General features: G+C 44.9%; 1 protein-coding gene across 2 annotated transcripts; it reads right to left on the bottom strand.

The window, feature by feature from the left end:
- Positions 1 to 1455: 1455 nt before the first annotated feature.
- On the bottom strand, positions 1456 to 26034 carry KRCC1 (lysine rich coiled-coil 1). Of its 2 annotated transcripts, none has more exons than XM_075261303.1 (7): positions 25794 to 26034; positions 8874 to 8980; positions 8295 to 8396; positions 6548 to 6731; positions 5028 to 5285; positions 4469 to 4562; positions 1456 to 2591 (listed from the first exon to the last, which is right to left on the bottom strand). In XM_075261303.1, the coding sequence occupies exons 1-7, from the start codon at positions 25936 to 25938 to the stop codon at positions 1868 to 1870; spliced, it is 1614 nt and encodes a 537-aa protein (XP_075117404.1). In that variant the 5' UTR covers positions 25939 to 26034; the 3' UTR covers positions 1456 to 1867. The 2 variants fall into 2 exon arrangements, with proteins under 2 accessions (XP_075117404.1, XP_075117403.1); XM_075261302.1 differs by having other exon boundaries at positions 4469 to 4565.
- Positions 26035 to 26573: the final 539 nt, after the last annotated feature.

A 26573-nucleotide genomic window follows, 5' to 3' on the forward strand; every position in this document is an offset into this window, starting at 1 on the left:
GGTTCGCTTGTGGCATTTGGCACCAAGATGACAACAAAAAATTCTTTAAGTCCTGTAAGGAGCTTGGTGGGACCTCCGTGGATTGAAGAGATGTTTGATTTAGAGACCACCTCTATGTTTGTCGTGTTCCTCAAACCTTTCCGGAGAATATTTGTAGCCTCTGCTGAGAGGGCATTGCCATTAAGGAACGGCACTGCCATGAGGACTTACTGTGTACAATATTTAGGTAAATGCTTTGTGTCACAGTAACATGGTTCACTCGAATGAAGCTGAAGTCTAGTACTAGACACAACCCGGGTGGCACTGAAGAAAGCGGACATATTTTTCTAATCCCGGACAACCCCTTTAAAGACTCACAGACACCCCCACATCTGTGAGACACCACATTTTTTTTCCTCAACACATTAAGTACTTCAAAGGAGTTGTTCTAGGACTATAACACTTGGGTATCTTCAACAGCTTGACATGTGCGACTAATAGGGGGAAATGGGACCCCTGGTCTCATAATGGAGGGGGTGCTCCTCATACTTCATTCTTTATTTGGCCAGCTACTTTAACCCTGGCACTGGAGCATGCCACGCAGAAAGGTGCAATCTACGTCCCAAGCTGGATGCTGGAAACTTAAGAGACAAAGTACAGCTTCTTATTAACACATCAACGGGCCCCAAAGGCGGGGTCCTTCCTCTTGAAGGATTCTTAAAGTGTCCCATATAAGTACGCTTTTACCTGCAGAATGGCCAAGATGTCCCATTGAAAGAAGCTGTGACACGCGGTCCTCACCATTTCTAGCATCTCCTAATCAGCACATAGGGGACACATTTAGGAGGTGCGCAGTCTTATTGCCCCATCTAGTTCATTCCATAGTGCTGAGACAATGGGCCATTTGCCCAATTTGATCAATCTCTTTTTGTTGAAGGGTCTGTTGACAAGCTGATCACAGAGGACTTGGGGGTCTGGACTCCTAACCGTTGGCTGTAATCGGTGGGGAAAACTGGCCGCATGTATTTCATTTCACTATAGCGCCACCACTGGAAAAATGAAGGATTACACAGGCGCCCTTTCAGATTAATGGGCTGTCTTGTGTAATGTTACAAAGTAAAGGTGACCAGGAGTGTTGATCTCCTCACTACTAGAGATGAGAGAGTACTATTCAAAACGGCCTTTTCAAATAGCACGCACCCATAGGAATGAATGGAAGCGGCCGGCACGCTGTAAACTGTAAACCCAAACAAAACAAATGCAACAAACCAAAGTGTAGGGATCGTCCTATAAAAAACAAAAAAAACCCCACTTAAAACGAAATAAGATAACTCAACGATTTCAGTAACTTCCTCAGGGATCGGAATCCACACTCTACTTGCGTTAAAAGCCCTGTCGCTCATGAACTATCCATACTGTGCAAAACAGAACATGAAATCCACCCCAATAAAGTGACAAGTACAAACTGTAGGCGGCTCTGGGTTTACTGATAGAAAAAGTCACTCACGTATTCACAGACAGATAGAAACCCCCATTGTAGCAGCAGCATAGAACAGGTCGGAGCCTAAACAAAGTATATCGCAAATATAGTTTCTTGGGAAAGAAAAGTATCGGGCCCTGAAAGTCGGGCCATATTTGTTAGAAGACAAAAAAAAAAAAAAATTAAAAAATAAATTAGAAGAGTAAACTCTATGTGAGACAATTCGGCAAAATACTCTATAGATAGATGCCAGGCCTCTGGCTACTACTTCTCAGTGGCCTCCTCCACAGTTCGAGAAGTACAATGAGGCGTTACACCCTGATCTCGCCCCATCTTCCTGGACCCATAATTCTCTGAGGGATGTTCGTATTGTAAGGACATTTATTCATCTTATTACTCTATGGGTGATCAGAATCCCAGTATGGACTCGTCCCACAACATCTCTTCTTCCGTTCTTTGGTCCTGGATCTTTTTGTTCTTTTTGTGTTTCTTGCCCTCTTTGTCGGCAGTCGCTTCCTCTCGCTTCTTCTTGTCTTTCCGGTGTTTGGTTTTATCCGCTGGTGACTCTTCGACTTTCTTTTCTTGCTCGTTCTCTTCTTTCCCTGAGTCGGAATCTGCCGTTTTCTGTTTCTTCCTCTCGCTGCTCCCGTTTTCTCGTCTGCTTTTGCTGTGATGGTGTTTGCGGTCTTTGCTTCTGTGTTCTCTTTTGTGTCGTTTCTCCTTCTTGTAGGAGCCGCTGCTTTCGTCTGAGGAGGAATCGCTGGAGTCTGAGCTGGAACGAGGGTGTTTTTTGTGCGGGATGGTTCTGTTTGGTAACTTTGGCGCTGGCTTTTGAGGCCAATTGTGTTTATCCCAACCGGCCAATCTATGATCTGGTGGATGAGGTGGATTGTATGGAGGATATGCCTTGGGGTAATGAGAAGGATGCTTATATGGGGGCCCGTGGTTAGCTTTTGGATGTACGGGTGCAGGTATGGGTTGTTCTTCTTCTTCCTCACCACTATCCTGCCTGAACTGGGTTTTGGGCTCTAGTCCTCTTGCTTTCTGTACCTTTATATAATCTGCTAATTCATCTTGGAAAGAGTCATATGACTTCTTTGTCGTTTTCATTACATTAGCCACCATTGTCTCTCTGCGGAAAGAAAATGAGATATGATTATAGTATATGAATATATGGAATCTGTCAAAGGGGTTGTCCAGAAATTTAGAACTTAGGACTTATCCTTAAGACAGGCTATGAATATTTGGTCAGTGGTGGACCAACAGGCATCCCCTCACCGATCAACTGTACAGGACAACCATACTATACACAACACAGGGCTGACCTGCAGCATCGGCACCTTGCCACTACACGGGTACCGAAGCCAACTACTTGCCACATACACCTATGTATAGTATAGGTGTCAGAAGTAGCCCCGTACGGTTAATCGGTGCAAGGAGCGACTGTCACCCCCCATCAATCAGATATTTATGGCCTAGCCTAAAGATAGGTTAAAAATAAAACAAAAAATTCTCAGACAGCCCCTTCCACGAACCAAACATTACATTAACCTGTCTAAGCATAAGCTTCAATGATCTTGTTGCAGGGAATTGGCAATAAGCTGTCAAAGGAGTCCCCAAGGAGTTAAATGATCATAATCCTAATAATGACTAACGTAGGCAGTCACAGCTTTGGGTGTTCATTTCTTGGCTACAAGAACTTCTTAAAGGGGTAGAGAATAAGTGTCCTTAAAGTCACAATCCCTTTAACCATAAGCAGAGAGCACACAGTGTTCCCCTGCTGGGGTCCCAGGATCAGCTGAAATCTTTGAAGACATCTGACACAAATGTTCAATCTCCCTGCAGCGCCACCACAGTGGCAACTAAGCATTACATAGCAAGCATTCAGATCAGAGGGTTGTCAGTACAATGAAGGACAGGATGGGTCCTCCAGAGCAAGAGACGCTCTTTATATATGGTCTCTACTTTGGCCAAGATATGAAGGTCCTGAACGGGGAGCCCCATCTAACTCAGAATAGGTGATTAAAAATAGATTTTCTAAACAGAGAGGGCTATTAAGAGGTGTATACAATGTTAAAGGGGTTTTCTACACCTAGCATAGGTCATCAATTAAAAAGTTCCAGAAATCCCCTGTAAAGGAAATCTTGACCCACTGAAAATAAATCCTTCTTGGCAATCTGCTTAGAGAAATATTGAGGTAAAACGACAGATCCCGTATTCCAGGGCTGCTGGTGTGATCCTATGGGCAATATAGGAACTCAACATTAACAAACATTAGGCCTTCTACCCCCCCTAGTGGTCTGTTATAGCATACGCTACAGCTAGGGCGGCAACAATGGAGGCTACATTGAAGCTCACAGGACTCTCTTAGGAAGTCCCAGGCTCTCATTACAAACTATATGACTGGACGTAGAGGGTCTGGGACCCCAGGCCATATCTGCCCTGACAGAAGAGGCCAGTTTTGCCCTATTCTCCAGCTATATAACACCTGACTGAATTTAAAGAGATCTGGGAGCAAATAAAATATTCATTTATGCCAAATTTCTGGTGTCAAAAAGTTGCAAGATTTAGGGGCACGTGTTACTTATGTAAAAATTTGCAAAATTATCTTTACACTGCTTGCACAACTTTCCCAAAAAAGTGGGTGGGGCTTAACCGAAGGGGCATGGCCATTTTCCCAGTTTCATTTTACTTCCCATTAGACCCATATGAGGGCTTCATTTTTGCAAGACAAATTGTACTTTGCAATGGTACTATTTAATATTCCATATGATGTCCAGGGAATCAGGGAAATTTAAGATGGGGTGGAATTAGAGAAAATCTGCATTTGTTTTATGGGTTTTGTTTGTACGGCATCCACTGTTCGGTCACGATGACATGTGATCTATATTCTTCGGGTCGTTACGATTAAGGAGATATTAAATAGTTATATAGTTTTTGTTAAGTTTTAACACCTTAAAAATCAATCCAAAGTTTTGGGAAAAAAGTGCTGAGGTGCCGATTACTTACTTGTTTTGGTGTTTGTTTCCTTGCATATGGGACTGGTACATCTCTATCGACGTCAGGGTAATGTTGCAGATTGGACACACAAATATTCCTTCACCTGCTAAGGAGAACAGATCAGAATCAGTCCGACATAAAACATTACAACTACATGTTAGGGTTAGCAGTCGGCCCTTCATTACCATCAGTTACCAAATGCACTAAAGTGGGAGCCATGGAAATAATACTGCTCCACTACCTTATACCTAGTGTAAACCCTGAGAGGGCGGATGATGTAATAGGGATTGACAGAGAGAATCCCAGGGTCATGCTCCGGTTCCTGCACTAGGTATAATGTAATGGATCAGTTTTATCTGGCCCCTGCAAACTTATACCAATAACAGGGGCTCTCTTGTAGGACATATAGTAAGTTCATGTCTTATACCCACTTCAGTGCATGCCAGGAACTGAGGGCATAACGTGATATCATATCATGGCTGCCCCCTATGTATGTTGTGTACAGACACCATCAGCATTAACAAGTCTATATAGGACAATGTACTATTTGCGCTTTATTATTCCTCACCCCCAGAGTCCATCGGCACCCCGGTATCCCCCATTTCTTCCATCATTTTCCTGCGTGCTTCGTTGCGGGCATGCTTTTTGCCATTATAGTGCTGCTGGGCCACCAGAGGCTTGTTGAACGTGGCACAGCAGAGCTTGCAGTACTTGTTTGGGTCACTCAGGTCAATGGCATTATCTCCACAGGACGGATCTGCACTTGCGTCCGGCTGGTTGGATTTCTCACTCAGAGGAGACAAGGCCGGATTGGACTCAGTGGCAGCTGCAAAGGAGAAGAAGAGCAACAGCTGAGACAACACATGGCACTGCAGCTGTGGAGGAGACAGGTTGTGCTCCCCTGTCCGCTATAACCTGGATACTACAACATCATGATGTACGGGCTTGTCCAGGATTACATCTTATTCCCTCTCATAAATGTCTTCATTTCAGAAAATTACTAATAAAAAAAGAAAGAGTACCGGTAATTGCCGCTACCCAATTTTGTATTAAGGTCATGTGACTGTTGTATATACACTCTATGGGAGAACCCCTGATCAATCCTCCGACCAGTGGGGGTTGAAACCTCTATAGCAGGGGTGCTCAACTGCTTGACCGTATTCTGCCATCAAGTAAAGGTGCGAGGTGAACAGCAACTGTCCAGTATATATGATATTTTTCAGACAAATAGACGCGTCTGATTATAAAACGAACCCCAGGTTTAGACAAGAAGTACAGTGCTCGGCTCTCTCTAACACTCCTATTGAAATGAATAGAGCAGCGTGCGATGTCTGATTACCGCTCCATTCAGAACAAATGTCTGTTCTGTCACCTCCCTGAACAGAATGGGGCTGACCTACAATACCACACACCCCTTGTGGTCAGGTGTAGCACTTTTTCTTTTTGCAAAAATGCAGCCATGCTTTTTTTTAACCCTCTTTCAAAAAAACACTTCAAGGGAGTGTGTCACCAGAGCCCGGCATACCAACCTTGCCCCGAAGATAGATAACTAAAGGTCACCAGAATGAAACATCATTTTTCCGCTTGTGAATCGCTGCCTCCTTTGCTGTGACATCGACATTGTAGTCAATATGAAAACGAGATATTTGGAGCAATACTACTCCAATGCTACTCATCATCATACACCCATTGGAGCAATGAACATGCCCTTATTGCTCCAAAAAGATTATTTGTATTTTGCAAAAATGGTGATCTCTTGGCAACGGAATCCTCGATTCACAAGGTAAAAACTCCTTTGATTCAGTTGCCCCTAACCTATCTATCTACGGGCTGGGGCGGCATGCTGGGTCCTTCTGACACAATGCCTTTAAAATGGAGCTGCAACAAAGCCAAATTTAAAGGGGTTCTACATAAGTACAAAATACATTGGTATTGGTACTGGAGGGAGAGGAGGCCCCACTGGTCATGCTGCTCTGTTTCCTAAATGGAATACTTGCAACTACAGGGTCAAGTGTCCATCTGTAAGCTCCTAATTCCCTGGACAGATGTCCATAGTGACTGGCGAGCAGAAGCTACAGAAGTCCTCACCTGTTTCTACTTGGGCACTCTCTTCAGGGTCCGCTGACCACTCATTCTGTTCTCCGCTCATCTGCTTCAGCTTCTTGGCATGAATCTTCCCGATGTAATGTGACTGGGCGACAACTGGAGAGCTGAACACCATGTTGCAGAGGCTGCAGAACTTGTTCTTGTCTGTAGATAAGCCTTTCTCCACCTAAAATGACACAACAGGGTTATATATAATATACGTAACATGAGTGGCATGGCTGTTATTATGGGAATGGGGCTCACCTACAATGTAGTTACAGAGCGGAGACAACCTGAACAAGGTATCAGTAGTAGGTAGACCTAGTCGTCGTGTGGACAGTAAAAGTCACCCTAGTTAAATGGATATTCCAGCCACAAATACTTATCCCCGACACTGAATAGACAATAAATAATGGATCACTAGGGGTCTGACTGATGTCACCCCAACCGCAAGCATCATGGCGGAAAGGAGGCATCAGAGTAGCACTTGAGCTGTCACACTGCCATGCCAGACAAACTATGGGAATTACAAAAATTAGAAATTTGGCCGAGGTCCTGGAGGTCCCATTTAACATTTGTCGACTATCCAGTGGACAGGTGAATAATATTTGTGGCTAAAATAGCCCTTTAACCCTATTGCTGCCAAGAAAACTTTCCAACTTTTGATAAACACCAATAAAATTTGAATTATAATGGAAAATTCCTATTATATGAGAAGACACACAGTGCAGTGTAAAAAAAAAATGTCATACAAAAAACATCAATCATCACAAAACGCACTGAACATTTAAAGGGGTTGTCCCATCACAAGGATCCTATCTATACTGCTTGTTAATGTGGATGTAAGACTTTTCCTAAATACACTGCTTCAGCAAAACTGCTTTGTTTGTCCACTATCTTACTTTATTCAATTCATTGTTGACACAGCCCTGACTTATCTGCTCAAAAGTCAAGTGATGTATCTGCTGCTCTCAGGGGGGAGGGAGGAGGGGCTAAGGGGGAGGGAGGAGGGGCTAAGTGCACAGGAGCGAGCCTGTGTATCTAGCTATTCCTGTGTCTACACCACATGACCTAGGTCCTGCTCTCAGATAGGGGAGAGGAACTGCTTTCATTTCTGAACTCGTCTTCTGTTCTCCCAGTTGTCAGTTTAGTTAATTCAATTGTGTTCATTATGGCAGAGACAGGCAGTCTCTGTATGTAACACAGAATGGAGTTGCTCCTGCCTGTACTTCATAGTCCAATATTGTGCATATAGTGTTGTTTGAAGACCTTAGATGACATCACAGGCCCTTCAGCCGCTAAACGGCAGGTTGCATATGAAACCCCGCCCACCAAATGACGAAAGAAACCAGGAAGAAAGAAGATTTTACAGCAGTGAAGACTGGTAAGTATGCGATGTGGGAATACCCCTTTAAAGAAGAACGCCATTCGAAAAAAAATTCCCTTCTGTTTCAAATGAGCCTGTGTGTAGTGTAATGTTACATGACTTTCCTATTGTAAAGTTACCGTATATACTCGAGTATGAGCCGACCCTCCTAATTTTACCACAAAAACCTGGGAATACTTATTGACTCGAGTATAAGCCTAGGTTGGAAATGCAGCAGTGAATACGACCACCTCCTGGACTCTTAAAAAATTATTAGAATTAAGAAATTAGAATTTATCTCAATTATTTTTTTTATCAGTCTGGTACCTACAAACATGAACACTTGTGGTCTAAATGTTAGACAAGGCTTAGAGGGAGACTTACATGAAGGTCAACATGATCCACCTTCGGTTTCTTCTTATAAGTCAATTCATCCAGCTCTTGTTTCAGGAAATACAAGCGTACCTTCTGAGCGTGTCTTTTACCCTGTGGGAAGAGTGGCAGTGTTATCAGAGTTCAGAAGGTTTTCACTCTCATGTTAATAAGACAGCAAGGGTGTTCCAATTTTGTAAGGGAGGCCACTTGGATGATATCCAAGTGCCATCCATCTTCCATTGATTTCTGCTCCGTTGTGTTGCCTCAGAGCTAGATGGGACAAACTTAACATCCCATGGAAAGTAATAAACCATCGAAACACCACCAACCCACTTGATCGTGTGCATGGGGCATAGTCCCCTTTAACTATCAAGGGAACTCTAGTCTGACAAGTTGTGTGAACACTAGAGGGTGTCATAGCTAATCTGACACCAAGACTCGGAATAGACTTGGAATATTGCAAAGTATCAGAAAAGTAAATAAACTTAGCAAATTGTTTACAAAAAGATTCAGTTCCTTTGGTTCAATAGGCAGAGAAAGACATTTGGGATAAAGCATCAAGTACATAGAGGACTGAGAGCAGCGTACCTCATAATGTGCATTCCTGTGCGCTTCAAACTGTAAGACCGCCCCGCACACCCTACAGAAGGTGTCTGTAAAAAGCTCCTTTTTGGTTTTTTCATCCAGTACGACTTCTGAAACAAGAAAGGAAAACATTTAGCAAATGGTCAAAGTGAAGAAGAAAAACCTTGTGTTCTCATGTAGCCAATGATCGAATTGTATATTAGAACTTCACTCCTTCGTAGATTTCGAGCTATAGTTGTCTCCACTCTGCTGTCAGTCACGTGACTTAATAACTGTCACCTTCCCACAATGCACTTCTCCCTTCTAAAAGGAAACTAGCAATCTGAATTTAAATATATATATATATATATATATATATATATATATATATATATATATATATGGCCCCATTATGCTATCGGAGACCTGTGATCAAAGAACCGTGCAATACTAAGTGGCTGAAACATTTTTATAGGTCTCAAAGGGGTTATCGGAGATTAGAAATCTGTACATATATCTGGCCTTAGGCCTCATACACACAACCAATTGTGCAGGTCGTTGCTGATGATTAAAGAGCATGGAAGTCAATGGGAGACGGAGGCCACTTGGGTATCATGCCCGGTGCGAGGATATAGGCTACATGCACAGGACCAACTGGTCTGCACCTAGGAAGTAGCCAAAATTGCACTTCAACTTGGGGCATTTTTGGCACACAATGGCGCATGTCATCTCCAGTAACCTGCTCACCACAGGGCAGGAAGCTAGGTGGGCTGGGGATACTACAACTCATACCAGAAAATAGGCCTGACTTATACCAAAATTGGGCTGGCATAGATTTGACGTCAGCTACACACGGGTCCACCCACTGTAAGTCTCTTTTGGGTCATCTAGCACCTGTCAGGGAATGATTTAAGACTGGCATCAGAAACACCAGTCTTCATAACATTCCCCCAGAACATTCTGACTCCTGTCCACCGACGGTAATTTGGCCGAGCAGCAACATCACAGCCTACCTTAACAGGGGCGGCTCTTTTAAAAAAATAAAATAAAAATTAGTACAACCCCTTCAAAGAATATATGAAAGCAGTTTTAGGTTTTTTTTTTATGCCATGGACTGTGTGCTATGTCTCCAAAAAAACTCCACGGTGGATTGGGGTCCAGGAGCTTCAACTTAGGCCTGTGGTCATGACACTACAGGAAAAAAAAAATCAGCCGGACGCACCCCGAAAAAATGGGATAAATTGTATGAACCTACCCTAAGAACACTAAGGTTGACCAGGCTTGTTACCGACAAGGACACCTTTTAGATAATCGGTGGCCCACTCCAGCTTACTAAAGGGGTTATTCCATCAGGACAACTATCATATGTCCTATTATGGGGTGTGTGTGTGTGATATATATATATATATATCTCCCTAAAAAGGAACCCCTTAACCTGTAGAGAGGATTACTAGCCGCAACTCTTGCAAATCTTGCTTGTATTTAATGGACCTTTCACCCCCCCCCCCCCCACCCGAAATCTTTGCCTCCGGGCAGTCATTGCTGTTAGTTTCAGCACAATTACACTTCGTACTGTTAGGTGGGCGGGGTCAGACTGAAGCAAACAGACAAGGACCGCCCACCTGAATATTTGTGCTGAGTCTAAATGATTACTCAGGAATGGTGGGGGCTAGAGAAAAAATTCCAACTGTGCTACAATCGGAGGAGGCCTACGGAAAGAATTTGTGAAAGGTCGTCTTTAATGGATCCCAGCCATTGAGCTAAACAGATGCCATGTAATACTACATCAGCAATATCAGCTGGTGGTATAGGGCTTCCATGTGAAAATCCCTGAATCTGCCCTGCTTAGTCTAGGAATCTATGGGAGATACAGAAACAGCCAATTCCCCCATTCTTCACACGGAGGTGGTAAGGATACCCCTTTAAGGCTGGGGATACTGAATAGAGGATCTTGTGCACCCTCCCAACATGAAGATATTTGTATTCCCAAAAAATGAGCGATTCTAGAGCACCTTTTCTTGCATTTTGTTGTTCCTCTGCACTTCCTCTAGCGGCATATAATACCACTGGTACCAATGGTCGTCTTTAATGCACATTTCTGAGATTTTTTACTAGTAACATTTTGGTGTTTTCCCTAAGATTAGCCATACATGCTGTATATAGACACGCAGCAGGCAGCAGATTATTAGCAGTCTCAGGTGCCATTCAGTCCCCAGCTGTCCTAGCCTTTTTATGTTTGCAGCCTACTCCCATGTGATAGTCCCGGCTCCCCAGGTATGACAGGTGGGAAGGTATATTGTACTACAGGAAAGCAGGAGCTATAGTATAATAAGGCCCGATACAAGGTAACGCAAAAGCTATAGTTATCAGACACTTGTGTGTGACATAGCATGGCCACGGAGGCCATAACAATGAAAGTGACTGGGTATATTCACACATCCATCAAAAAAACTGATGGAGACAAAACCAGACATGGAAAATCGTCCACAGACTCAAATGGCGGTTTATTATTGTTATATGGACAAGGCCAAAAATGACCAACGTGTCTGCATTTCTTGGACGTTAGGTACATTAAAATAAAAAAAAGTCATGTGAACATGGCCGAAGAAAAAGTAAATTCTCTGCACCAAAGCGCTGGTCAAAAATGGTTGCAATTGGTTTAGAGACCACTGGGTCATTTAGATATGAAGGTGGTGGTGGGGGGGACGTATAAAAGCAGTGCACAGATCACTCTAGTAACTGGTGCACGTAGGTCTAAGGAGCCAAGATTGCTAAAAGTGGGGCAATGCTCCGAATATCAAATCCATTGCAGAGCAACGTGGAACCAAATGGACCGCCAAGTAGTGAGGAAACGCAACACACTACTTAGTGCTCCCCCATTATAAATCCTCATCTGAGAGGAGGCAGGATTGGGACAAGTTTTTTTCCCCCAGATTTCCTTACTGGGAGAAAGAAAGGTAAATATCTAAGGCTTGGGCTACATGGTGACATTGGGTGCAACTCCCGACACGCAACCATAGATCACCATGTCGCTTTGTGACTCTTTCACCAATGTAAGAGAATGGAGTTGTACTGTGAACTCGAGGGCGCAGCGACTACAACTTCTAGTCGCAAAAAATTCCAAGAGTGCGCGATCTTTTGTCACCCATCCAGTGGCAATGCAACTCCATTCGCTTACATTGGAGAAGGAGTTACAGGACGATGCAGTGATCTTTGGTCGTAGGATGAGAGTCACAGCCAAAGATTTTGTTTGGGCCCTAATCTAAACTGGATTGTATTATTGCAGTTCTGTAGTGCCAAGACTCACGGCTCTTGGGTTCATGTGATAGAAGATGCAGGAAGTAAACCGGGACCGCTACAAAACTGTCACATACACAGCCGCATGGACCCGCTTAGCTTTAATGAGATCCACCGGGTGTCCATTCTGTTAAACTAAAACCACCAGAAGAAAAAGTCAGCCTTGCAGGGGATTATGGACGCCCAGCGCGAGAGTCTCCAAATGGAGAGAAATGCTGAGGTGAAACTACCTCCCGAGTATCCCCATACATTTGGGCCTAATCCGGAGCAGAATGCCAGTGCACTGCATCGGCACTCTGTCGTGGCTAGCCACGCAGTATGTTCACACACGGAATCCATTTTCCGCCGGGTGAGCATACCTTGCGATGTCAGCTCCAATGAGGAATATGTAGATCGACACTCAATTGCACCAGCATGGAAATTGAAGGGGGAGGAACGATCTCTACTGCGAGGTACTGTAAAATGCTGCGGGTTTTTTGTTGTGGTGTTTACGCTACAGCCAAATTGCAGCATTTAGCCTTAGATAGGGCTATTACCAGCGACACCACCTAGGGTTACATACAGTAAAGGTGTTGTCAAAAAGCGCTCCCTTGTACAATACAATGCCATTACAAATAATGGTTCCCGCTCTAAAGAGCCCAATAAGTTAGTGGTGTAGATGGACCATTAATTTCAATCGGTGCAGTGTAATGCTTTATTTCTAGTTTTGTTGTATATATCTATCAGATAATTCGGGAAGGGGGGGGGGGGGAGTCCACAAGCGTAAAGGTAATGTGTCTGGTCCAAAATACCTCCCGAGCCAATAACAGTGCAGTGCGGGGGCCTTTAGTAAGAGCAGAAACACCTTTCTGGCTATAAACCGGTGAAGCAATGCAGAGAGAGTAAACTTTTTATGGATAAGCAAATCAGTCAGCAAGTGCACTGGGGGCGGGGCCCGATATACACAGACAGAGGCCGACATATACTGCCACAGGGGATGACAGTTGGCTACCATTTTAGAGGACATTCAGAACATCTGTGGCTGTCTGTAGGGAGATCTATCAATCAGGCCCCGCCCCCAATGCACTTGAGGATGATTTGCATATCCATATAGTAACAATAATCTTTTGTGCCCACAGAGGTATGTTCTGATTCTATTAAGGGCATCCACACAGCATCAGGGGGTATTTTAGACCAGGCAGGCTCCCTTTATGAGGGATGTAATGTGATGGCAGGTTACTAGGGTCCGCCAATGCTTTATGTTGGGTCAGGACCTATCTCCAGGACACCCACTGATCAGAAAAAAGAGGCCGTTCTCAGGATCAGCAGGGGGGATAAGTTGGCATATCCTAGCAAATAAAGACATAGTGAGGGTTTTTGTTTTTTTTATCAAATTTTTTAGAAACCACCTTAGGGGAGTATATTGTAATATGGATCTATTTCCTCCATGCTCCACCAATAAAAGGTTATTCCCAACTAGTAAAGTAATGGAATACTGCTTGGATATACCATAAAGTTTCTGACTAATGGATGTCTGAACGCTGCAGGTCCCTACAGGTCCTGAAAGTGACGTCCTGCAGTGCGAGCTTACCGCTGCTTCCCTCTCTAAGGGTCTGTTCACATGGAGTGAAAATCTGCATCAAGAAATAGAAAAAGGTTTTTGACAAAATTGTAAGGACCTGGAAAATCTGCTTAAAAAAATAAAAATTCGGGGGTTTTGACACAGTTTTTGCATAAAAAAGAGGCAGCTGGAGAAAAAAAAAGGTTCCATTTTTTTTCCACCTCCCATTGATTTCAATAGGTTTTTCAAGACAGAACCCGCCTGAAGATAGATCAGCTGAAAAAAATCAGCTGAAGGAAAAAAAAAAAATCTGCTACTGACTCCCACTGAATGAATGGGAGGTGTTTTCTGAGGCAGATTCCACCTCAAAATCCTCTTGCAAAAAATTCCATGTGCATTCAACCTTAGGGTATGTTCACACAGAGGAAAAGGTTTCCGCCTTGTGAATATTCTGCAGGGCTGGCCGCCAGGGGATGCGGCAGCGGCATTCCGTCGTGGCATAGGAATAGGCCTAATCAGGAGCGTGTCTCAAGGCACGGACGCCGCGCCAACACAGGTCATCTTGCTTCATGTATCCCTATATACAGTAACGCTCCTGGTGCTGGCAGGGGGCTGTTGTAACTTTGTGTTTGCATTTGTATTGCAGTCACAGTGACGTGCACCTTCTTCACATTGCTCTAGATTATGGGGATAATGTCACTCCATAAGGAGAGACCACCGACTTGTACAGCCATAGTCGCTCCACTGTGAGGGATCATGGGAGGAATATGTAAATCTGTCTCCCAAGATGTAAATAGGGAGACAGTGCCTCTGTTATGCTGCCCTCTATAGGAAGCCTTTACTGCATATTGTGTGCCTTTACTAACTTGGTAAAAAAAAAAACACATTATGCAGTGAAGGCTTCTGGGAAAATCGGGCATGATGTTCAGGGTGCTTCCTATAGAGGGCAGCATAACAGAGGCACTGTCTCCCTATTTACATCTTGGGAGACAGATTTACATATTCCTCCCACATTGCTCTAGTGATCTGAGTACTTGGTTTTTTTTGTGCATGCCTATTTTTTCAGCCTCCTGCTCCAATATCTGCCACTCGCTGAATACAATGGGAAGCCAAATCAGGGCAGAATCCGCCTCAAAATCTACAGCAGATTCCGTCATGTGAATGGGACCTTAAAGAAAAACTTTTCTTCTCTGGATCAATGGAAATCAAAGAAACTGGGCCCTGCTGACTATGGCTCAGTTCACATCTGCGTTCAGGGATTCAGTTCCCCTCTCCACGTGGAAACCATACGGACCCCATTATAGTCTATGGGGTCCACGGATTTCCTAAGGAAACCACTTTTTTATGCGGATTAGGTTTCCATTCGGGGGGTCCTCAAGGGGCCCTCCCAACGCAGATGTGAACTTAGCCTATGAAGTGGCATATGTAAGGAATATACAATCATTGTGTCAGCTGGTATTATCCTATGTAACTATACGGAGCACATTACATGATAGATAATATACCTCGGTTATGGATGTCACTTTTGTAGTTTTGGAGAAAAACTTAAGTCTTATGCAAATGAGGCAGTTGGTGCACTGGGGGCGGGCCGTCAGCTCTCTGGACTACTGCTCCTGCCTCTACCATCCCGTGTAGGGAGATTGGATTCTCCCACTGCTATGATTGGATAGGTGATGTCCCGCCCCCAATGCACTACCTTATTTGCATAGACTTCAAAGTTGTTTTTCTCTGAATCTCCAAAAGTGACATCTATAATAAAGGTACATTATCTATCACGGTAACGTGGCGGGTGTAGCTGGGGAGTTGGGTAAGCTCACATTAATGGTAGAGCTTGAAGAACAAATCCATAATATAACATCAGTGTCTAAAAGACTATTTGTCACAAACATCCCTTTACAAACTATGGTTATTGTAGTGATCGGCCAAATGTCCAGATCCTGGCACACAGCTGGTAGCATTACATGGCACCTATTCATGTAATACAAGGCTCAAGTCTACTGGAACAAGGGCCTCCTTAATAGAGGGGCTCTCTATCCTGGCTATCTGGGACCTATCAATATAGATAAGGGTTATTTCACCATGAGAGAACCTATATATATATATATATATATATATATATATATATATATTACATTATACACTAAGAATAAATGACTCTTCAGTGTCCTGTAAAGCACCTTGTGTAAGACCTAAGTGCTACATGCACTACAATATCCTATCAATAGGGGTGGCTTGTTTATTGTGTGGGGAGAAGATGGTCTTACGGATTAGACATATTGGGGGGATCTATATTTGCACAACACATATCTGTGGCTAAAACTCATTTTGTGATTGTGTTTTAATGAAACTGTTTGTATGTTTTCTGTAGCCTGTGCATTCTCATACATTGCAGGCAGCTCAGTCCTGTTCAGAGCAAAATCAATCCAACTAGCTGTCGGCTTGGTCTGTAGCCGCCGTCTCTGACTGTCTGGACAAAATACCGAGCAGATATCTTTACAACCAAACATAAAGGGGCTCTATCAGCAAAATTATGCTGTATGAGCCCCACATATGCCTGAAGGCTATTCAGGCACCGCTAATCTTATTTTAAACCTTCCCCCCCACGCCCGTTTTAAAATAATACCCTAAAAACAAATATGCACATTATACTTACCGTGCACGGTTGTTGGTGACATCGTCTGCTGTCACGCCTTCCTCTTCTTTCTTCTTCCAGCGACGTCCTCCTGTCCTGGCTCTTCCCCGCCTTGATCTTCTGTTCTTCTGGCGGATTTGGTTCAAATCCTGCACGTGTGCGCAGTACTGCTCCCTCTGGAGTGCTACTGTGCACGCTCCGGGGCCATTTTTGTAGCAGTTCTAAGTTCCCTTAGAACTACTCGAGCTTACGGCGCATGCGCAGTACACTCACGAACCTCTTCATTCTGGAAGAACAGAAGATCAAGGCGTGGAAGAGCCAGGACAGGAGAGCGTCGCTGGAAGAAGAAAGAAGAGGAAGGCGTGACAGCAAGATGACGTCGGACAGTGCACGACCGCCCACTGTGCACTGGTAAGTATCATTGCATATTTGTTTTTAGAGTATTATTTTAAAACAGGGGGGTGTAAAATAAAATTAGCGGTGCCTTGAATAGCCTTTTTAAAGGCTATTCAGGCATATGTGGGGCTCATACAGCAGAATTTTGCTGATAGAGCCCCTTTAAAGCAAAAGGGATGTCAGAGAGCAGACAGAGGGGCTACACACCAAGTCACAAGCCTCTCTGAATGGGACTGAGCAGCCTGCAATGTAGGAGAAAACATACAGGCTGCAGAAGACAAACGACTGAAAACAGTCAAAAGAATTTCAGCCAACAATGACCGCTAACCACTATGATGGCGGCTATGATAGGCTAAAATCTGCTGACAGACTTCCTTTAAAGGGGTTGTACTGTTAAGGAGACTTATTCCTCCCCTCCACAGCATAAAGGTTAAGTGTCAGGTTGCTGGAAGTCCGACCGCCAGGTCCCCCGGCCATCTGGAAAACTGGGGACCCCTAATCCCTCCTGACTCCTACTTAAGTGTATAAAACATGAAAGGGCCAGTGCAATATATATGGGAGCATTTAGAATTGTTCCTCTGAACAGAAACTACTTTCCATAAATCATCAGTGCAAGCCAAGTTAAAGGGATTTTCCTGGACTATGATATTGTCAGAAATTGTACAGTAGTGACATCACGTCCATTGGTCACATGACCAAATGAATGAAGCGGAGCAACACCACCAAGCGCAGACACTGTACAACATGCAGTGCTGAGCTTGGTACAAACACACAACTTTTTACTCCTTTAAGAAATCTTCTAATATACCGGTATCTTATCAGATCAGTTTTCAAGATACCCAGAGAGAGGAAAGGGAGCAGGAGACTAGCTGCTATATCGTCTTCCATACACTACACAAACAGGAAAGAAAATTTTGCTGCCCTATCTGTGACGACTCTAACAATAAAAGCAATAGCAGCAGCAGCAGCATGGAGGACACTATAAAGTAGCACTGAGCAGTCTAATCCCTCACGCAAAAGGCCATTGTTTTTATCCGCATTGAATGGCTTCATTCATTTCTATGGGTCCAGACAAGCGACAGCAATTTTTTGCAGCCGTGTCGTATTCAAGGACCGCAGATTATGAAGCGCGCCGCAGACTAGTGTTTTGTGGGGATTGCGGATCAGTGTCTCTGGACTGTAAATCCACTGCAGTCATGTACAGGAGGCCTAAGGGTAAGTTCACACAAAGTTTTTTGGTCAGGGTTTTGAGGCTGTATTCGCCTCAAAACCCTGACCAAAAAGACGGCTCCCATTGAAATCAATGGGAGCCGCTCAGGTCTTTTTTCCGGGAGTCGTTTCTTCCGGCTCCCAGAAAAAAGAAGCGAGGTGCTCATTCCCGTTGCCTCGCGATTCAGCCTTTAGACACTCCCTTCTCCAGAATAGGCTCATTCATTGGGCCTAATCCGGAGCGGAGCGCATGGCTGGATGCTGATGTAGTGCACCAGCTTTCAGTCGCGGCTACCTGGTTTTTAGATCGGAACCTGAGGCGGCCTCCACCTCAGGTTCCGATCCAAAAAACCCTGTGTGAACTTATCCTAAGTGAGAAGCCACTGATGTGAGCGAAAACCTACTAAAGCCTGCAAAAAATGAGGCCTTAGTGCAGGAGATGGTTGTATCATGTAGCTGGTACATATTAGATGGAGTCTGTCAGCAGTAAATAAACTTAATCCCAGTACCTTGTAGATTTGGCAGGTGCCAGATATGTCTATTATTATTTCATGCAAATTGGGGTTTTATTCATACACAGATTTCCCCTAATTTACATATAAATCCAACTGAGTTTTACTAAACTGGGGCTCCAAAGCTGTATATGTGGAAACTGTTGATTCTCCTCTATAAGGTACTGGGATTGGGTTTACCACCAATTTACTGCTGACAGAGTCCCTTTAAGGGCCCGTGCACAGAGGGGGCGGATTATGGAGCAGAATCCACGTCATAATCCGCTCCTCACAATTATGGTCTATGGAGACCGCTAGCGTTCTTCTTTTCCGCTAGCGGCAACACGCCACTAGCAGAAAAAAGCAACATGACCTTTCTTGAGGCGGTTTCCGCCTCAGGAAGTCAATAGAAGTGAATGGGAGGTGGAAACCGTGTCGCGGTTTTTGGTGCGGTTTTTTACGGTCCATTCACTGTCCGGCGTGGAAAAACCGCCTGGCGTTATCTAAAGCGCTTTTTACAAAAACGCCTCAAGGTCCAAAAACAGCTTCCTAATAAGGAAGTGTTTTTTTTTTCCGGACCAAATTACTCCACACGTAATTCACGTGTGAACTTAGCCTATAGAGGACCTTTCGTGCTTTCTACACCGATAGAAAGCAGATGGCGTTCCCAGTGTGTGCTCCGGGGCTGGAGAGATCGGTGCCGTTAATTTCAGCCCCGATATCTCCCCACTGTCAAAAGGGCGTTCCAGACAGTACTCATACATAGACTTGTACTAGGCGGTAAGAGACGCCCCCCTCTGACAGTACAGGGCCATGGACGAGTACTGTCAGAAAGGAGGGGGGGAGCTGTTTCGGGGAATGGTGTTTTGGGGGGAATAAAGAGAATTCCCTTGGCAGGCATAGGGGCTAATGTGAGTGTCACTACCACTTCGCAGCCCAGTGATATCACATTCTTTCATCACAATCACCCGCAGCTTAGTTTCATTGAAGTGAGTAAAGCTATGCTGTAATACCAAACATAGCCACTATACAATGTACAGCGCTGTGCTTTGTATTCAGTGAAGAGGACACAGAACTAAACCGATCAGCGGGGTGCCGGGAGTCATACCCCACCAATCAGATATTGATGACAAACATGAGCTGATCAGTGAAGGTTCCAGGAGTCATACCCCAAACAATAAGACATTGATGACAAACATCAGCTGATCAGTGTGGGTATCAGGAGCCACACACCCACCAATAAGACATTGGTGACAAACATCAGATGACCTTTGGGGGTCCTAGGCATCTTACCTCCAAAAATCAGATACTCCGTGAACATGTCATCAATATAAAACCCCTTTAAGTTAGGACTGCACTCCCACGTCTGGGTCCTTTGTGTGAATGGACACATTAAGAATTTGTCTGAATCCCATCATAGTGAATGGAGCTGCGCTGGTGACAGGGCGCCATTGAAACTACTGGCTAGTGAGTTGGAAATCCTCTCTGAGGTAATGTATGGGTCATCAACGAGAAAAAGCAAAAATAGCAATTTCATCTATATGTTAATCTATCTTTTTATTAGAAGTCAAGCAAGACCACGTCTGAGGTGTCTTATGTGGGGTAGTGGGCTATCCGCAACATATCCCATCAATGGATAGCAAGCAACACAAACACCAGAAAGTAAAAGATGTCATACCCCATACTCATTTTATTATACCATATATAGATGTGACGGAGGGGGCTCCCCAGACCCTAATCATATGGAAGATGGGTCCAAAGGGCTCCCTAACCACATCATATATGAAGAGAAGACCGTGGAGTAACCTTATGGAATAGTCCCACAAACGTAAGCTGAAGACTCTCTCAAGAACAAGGGTCTTCCAATATTCAAGATCTTTAGGCTGGAGCTAGATGACCACAATACCTTCAAGTCTCTAGGAGGCAGCGGTCACATAACGACCGAATTTCATTGTAACAATTACATGACCAACCATGACCACAATGGTAAGATGCCACCAACTACAATTCGGCCATTATGTTACAGCCAAGACAACCCAAGTCAATATGCGGGATGACCCGGCCCGCCACATCTGGTCAAGGGCCTGTGCAGCTCCTCTCAATGGCAGTCGTCCAACTCCAGCCTTAAATATCCAGTTCCGAGGTCTGATGTCACTCTGGGTACATGGTGCCATGAGGGCATCTCCCACACATGTACCCTTGTACTCTACAGTGTTATCAACACCTTTACCTTATAGGCAATGGAGATCAAGAAACATCTCGTTCACTTCTAATTCCAGTGATGTCAGCTCTATATTGTAAACCTACTTACATGTGGTAGATCTTTCAGAGGAGCACTGCACACACGGGGGTAGGGGGGGATTTGGAGGAGGCATTATACATACAGGGTACCCAGAGAGCAGACTACTCCTATCATGTATACTGTGATGGCGGTCTTTCTGCCAGAACATTTATTAGTCTAGAGGAATTTCCATGATGTGTTTGAAGCTTCATGTAGATGGGACTTTATATTATTGGGTCATCCTTTTAAATCTTGCCCCCCCTACTCGAAACCTCGGACTAGGTCTGGATTTTCTGTGTTTGTAGTAGGAACACCTCACACCATGAGAGAAGATAGCTAAGTCGTCCTCCGGTGAGCTTAATATATGAGGGAATTGCTAATAATCTCTGCTAATGGGCTAAGGGAGTAACCAAAGGGGACCTGAAGTCTCTGCGGGTGTCCTCATCGCAACGTTCAAGACTGAAAACACATCCTGTAACTATTCAATCTCATAGAATACAGATGAGCTTTTAAGTTTCTCGAAGGTAAAATTCTTCTTTAAATATTTTCTAAATTTGTCATGGGTGGGGTCTGTGCCCTCACTGCCACAAAGAGGGGGTTCAGGTGGTCCTCCTAGTGTTGTACCACTTCATCTCCTAACTTGGAATATCTTTACAGTCATAGGGAACGTCTTAGTTCACTACACTGGGAATTTAAAAATCTGGGACCCCTTATAGCAATCCTGGGGGTCACAGACTACCCCGAGGATTCTGACGTGAGGAAATGTTTGAAGGTGAACCTTCTCTTTAAGGAGGACCTTTCATATCCTCAAATATCGGTGGTGTTATAGACTGCTAGTGCTCTGAATTTAGCTTTGGTGGAAGAAATATTGGTGCCGCTCGTTTCGGCCCCTATATCCATCCACTGTCAGAAGGGCAGGACCTTATAGTTAGCCTTCTAGCGGTATAGAATAATGCTGATTGCGGACAAAATTAAAAAGGACCTTTCAAGTCCTCATGAAATTAGGATTTCATATACCGCTAGCCTGTGATAAAAGCTCGACTGACTGAACCCTAACATAAGCTCTATACTGTCAGAGGAGACGTTCCTTACTGCCCAGCGATGACACTGAACTATGAGGAACGCCCTTCTGACAGTGGCGAGATATCGGTGTTGAAACTGCAATAACTGAGCCTAGCCAACTCACAGAGAACAGAGCTTGCCTATAGCTCCATTCTTTGTGTTAGAGCTGGCGGCTGTAGACAGTAGCTGACATTCATGGGGAAGGGGGGGGAGGTCTATATGCACAGAACAGAGAAGACCGCCCTATATATGCAAGAGGGATGAAATAATATGTTACAAGGTAATGAAGCTGCCCCCTATCTTTCCTGCCAGTATAAGAATTATATTAAAGCACAATAAGAGATTACTGTGCATGCGATGCCCTAACATACAAGACCAGGTCACTAATGGAAGCCAAACACTGCCAGGTCACGGCTATCCTCCATGGCCAGCACTGGTTATGCCCCTACATGGGACTTTTGTGCCTCTGGCCATAGCTACAGCAGTGCACAGTATAAACCTACACAAGTCATTGAGTATAGTAGCAGATCCTTTACTTCTTTTGTACTGATTTATGATCAGGTAAATCCTTTTGATAAATGACATTTAGGCTGAGCTCACAGGGGGGATTTCGGTCAGGATTTTGAGGCCGTATTCGCCTCAAAACCTTGACCAAAAAAGAGGACTCCCATTGAAATCAATGGGAGCCGGTCAGTTCTTTTTTCCGGTAGCCGTTTGTTCCGGCTCCCGGATAAAAGAATGGACATGCTCATTCTTCAGGTGAGGTCGCCTCGCGAATCCGCCTGAAGACACTCCCTCCTCCAGACTAGGCTCATTCATTTGGGCCTAATCCGGAGCAGAGTGCGCAACTGGATGTCGATGTAGTGCACCAGCATCCAGTTGCAGCTACCCGGATCTAAGACCGCCTCAGGTTCTGGACCAAAAAACCCCCCCTGCAAACTCAGCCTAACTGACTGCCACGGGAAACTGCAGCAAGTTCCCTTTGCACCAGATTTCCGCTCCACTGAGCCTGTTCTGGGGGTGCAGGCCATTTTTGTATTACAGGTGCAACCCCAGTTTACCTTTACAGGATTAGCTTTTGCTGGATGTGGCAGGAGTGGATCCAGGAGATCATCTGCTCACCCTGGCAGCTGTAGATCTACAACCTGATCCTATAATGGCTGGTCACAATGGTCACAGACACTGCCAACACGATGGCTGATGTAATCAGCAATAGTGAATCAATTCAGCCCCGCGCTGTAATATGATGCAGCATTGCACCTACTGTGATTCAGCTCATCCATATGTTAAACCTGATAATCTACAGTAATCTTAATCTGGTTAATCCTAATAATGGTCCCTGAAATTTCTTGTGTGTCACATGGCTGACTATGGAGATAAACCACATTCAGACCCCCGCCCAGGAGGAGCCAGCTTTATTTAGGTTCACTTTAGGTGTGAAAGAAGAAAAACTACAGCTGAAAAAATTGTAAAAGATACAGATACTGGGCAAAGATTGCTCAAGTTTAGATATTTTCATGTATTGCTACTTAAAGTGTACCTAATCTTTCAGACAACTTTATTTTCTGGCAGCGTTGGTGACATTAAATGGGCTGTGCCTTTAAGGACACTTATCCCCTATCCACAGGACATGGATTAAGTTTCAAGTTGCCGAGGGCCATCTGCAAGTCCTCCTAAAGGAGTATGGAGGTGCATGGTGAGCCAGAGACCAGTGCTCCATACACTTCTATGTGGCTGCCAGGACCCACAGCCCCATAGAAATGAACACAGTACCAGTCACACAGGCTCAATGGCACTCAATTCTCAGGGACGCTGACGTTCACTCCGCCAATCACTAGGGAACCTGGCAGCCAGGCCCACGCTTATCCCTTGTCTGTGCATTGGGCAGGGGTAGGCAACCTTCGGAACTCCAGCTGTTGTAAAACTACAATTCCCAGCATGCATACTGCCTCTGCTGTTCTTGGAACTCCCATAGAAGTGAATGGAGCATGCTGGGAGTTATGGTTTCACAGCAGCTAGCGTGCCAAAGGTTGCCTACCCCTGTCATAGGGGATAAGTGTCCATAATGGCAAAAGCCATTGTAATATACTTTATGGACAGATTTTGTCTCCTTTCTGTGAAATCCTGCACTGAAATCCACTTTTTTATCCTTCTCATGTTTCTCAGGCTGTGATAAAGAAGGGAAACAGAGTCTGGGGGTGATCACCTTAAACGGTTACATCACAGCCATATGGTCATCTTCCATATCACGGCTGTAGGTTCTAGAATAGCTGAGACATAACTGGTTAAAGTGACATCTCTTCCCCCCCCCGCCGACTCTGTTTCTCACCTTTATCAGAGCGCATACACCAATGACCGGAACTAGGCAAAGAAGGGGAACTCAGTGCAGGATTTCACAGAAAGGAGCAAAAATCTGTTAATAAACTAAATGACAATAATTATTGTCACAAACACTGCCAGAAAATCATAAGATGACGGTTTAGGGGGTCTCTATTTTATGATAGGCCAAGGAGTCAGAGAGACCCGACTTCTGGGACCAACCACACACACGAAAATAAATGGGACGCGGAACTGGTTTAGGGTCTTATCCCTTTCTAATTTTTCTTTGCACAGCCGGCCCAGGGAGGTAAAAAGGCTCGTGCTGCAGTTCTCTTTGTAGCCAGGTGGCCGCTGTGCATGGAAAAGCAGCAAAGGGGACACAGCCCTAAACCAGTCCAAATTCCCCTTAATCTGTAATGTAGGGGTCCCAAAGGTCAGAGGTCACGGATGATCCTAGCATTAAACTACCACTTTAAAGGGATTTTCCAGTCCCAAATCAAATTTTCATATTGTGGATAGGCCATCAGTATGTGATGTCAGGATCAGACTACTGGACAGGCCGTGTGTGCAGCACAGTCATAGTGGCAGCCGCGTCCACTGTATGGCGGGTGTTTATGGTGAACTGCAGCACCACCCCGCATTACTTGAATAAGAGACGCTGCACGTAGGGCTCATCCACTAGAAGCACCAAGGTGTCTAGTTGTCAGACCATGACGGATCACATACTGATGACTTAAGACCTATCGTAGGCCTCAGGCAGGGGCACCAAAGTAACTTTGCCCCAACACTGCTCTGAGGAGAGGGTCGCCATACACCGGACATACGCCGCCATACACCAGCGACAGGACTATACTGGCATCACACACCCTGAAAACCTTTAATGGGATTGTTCGTGGCTTTGGAAGGTTGGAGTCCCAAAGTTAAACTGAAAAACCAAGACACCATCTAAGGATCTGTTCACACTGCCCATTTTCCTGTTCTATGGCACCCCAAAGGACGTCAATGAATGATAATGGCGGCCCAATAGGGATGAACACAGCCAAATGTACTTTGCTTCCACATGCCCATCATAAACCAGTCAGGCGACTCCTATAGTCACGTTCCCTAAGCGAAGGCAACCCAGGCCGTGACGTGGTCTGTATGTAGTCATGTGACCTCACAATGGCAGTATACATCAATACCGCCATCAGGCTACTCCGTAACTTTGGCCACGACACAATCCCCACAATGAAAGTGAATGCAGTCTTGTGGCAGCGACACGGTGGTCGCATCTCGGTCAAGACTGCAACGACTTGCGCAGTGACCATACGACGCGCCATGTAGCTGTCGCCTAATGGCGGCATTAATGTACACCAATAGATGCCGCCATCACACGCCAACAGGATCTAATACTACTATATGGGGGGATGGGTATACACATCATGTATTGCAGTATTTTCAGTGTGAATACACCCTTAGAGAGTCTTGGTTCCCCCTTAGTGGCTCGGCATCACCTCCAGGATCTCCCTCCCCCCAACCTAAAGTCTCAGACACCTCCTTATAGTCACCTCCTAACCTGCTGTAGCTAGATAGAAGTACTACAAGTTCCAGGAGGCCTAGGCTGGCGGCTACAGACACCACACAGGGGCTCACAGTATATAGTATATACACGGCCTATGTGTCCCCCCCTCCCCCTCGGTGTACGGGGCCTGTCCCTGGCGGGGTCACTCACACTCACCTGTCTGGCAGGGGATGGTGGTGTGGGCACTACTACTAATGTCCCCCCCCGCCATGGGTACGCTACAAGTGGTAGCAGTGGAGGGGCTGCTGCTCTGTGTTATACTCTCCACTAGCTGCGGGATGATCGCACCCTCCGACGCCATGTTACAGGCACTCTCTGAGCTCTCCCACTTCCCCCACCCTCCAAGGGACTGACCGCACCGGGGTGTGGACACCTACGTCACGCATGACGCACACGCACGCTCCTACACACGGTGAGAACTGGGGATTTCCCGGCGGCCTGTTCGAGCTGTGACCGGAAGTTCTCACACCACGTGATGCTAGATCGGTGGCTGCAAGCCGCCATTTTTTGTAAGGGCAACTACCAAATGATTCTATTAAACGTGTGGCTTTTTACCTATAAGTACATTACACGTCATACATGTATATATACATACATATATATTATAATATATACTACTCATGTGGTAAGAGCACGGCTCTAGTCATCTCTTCTAAGTTGTCATGCACAATTCCCTTTTCTTAGTTTGTTTACAGCACTATCCATGACAACCTGTCCACAAGCAGTACCGACCACACATTTAGTAGACGTTTTAAAGGGATTTTCCATGCAAAAAAATATTTTACAAAAAAAGGTGTTAGTGCTATTAATGGGTTAATAAATGTCACCAAATACCTTTAGCAGTGTTCTGAGTGATTTCTGGGGGTCTCAGTGAGATCATTGCATCCTCAATGTTTGTTTACATCTATAACTTCCTCTTCTGTGTTTCCTCCCTCT

Source organism: Leptodactylus fuscus, chromosome 1 (genome assembly GCF_031893055.1).
Source record: "Leptodactylus fuscus isolate aLepFus1 chromosome 1, aLepFus1.hap2, whole genome shotgun sequence".
Classification (NCBI taxonomy): domain Eukaryota; kingdom Metazoa; phylum Chordata; class Amphibia; order Anura; family Leptodactylidae; genus Leptodactylus; species Leptodactylus fuscus.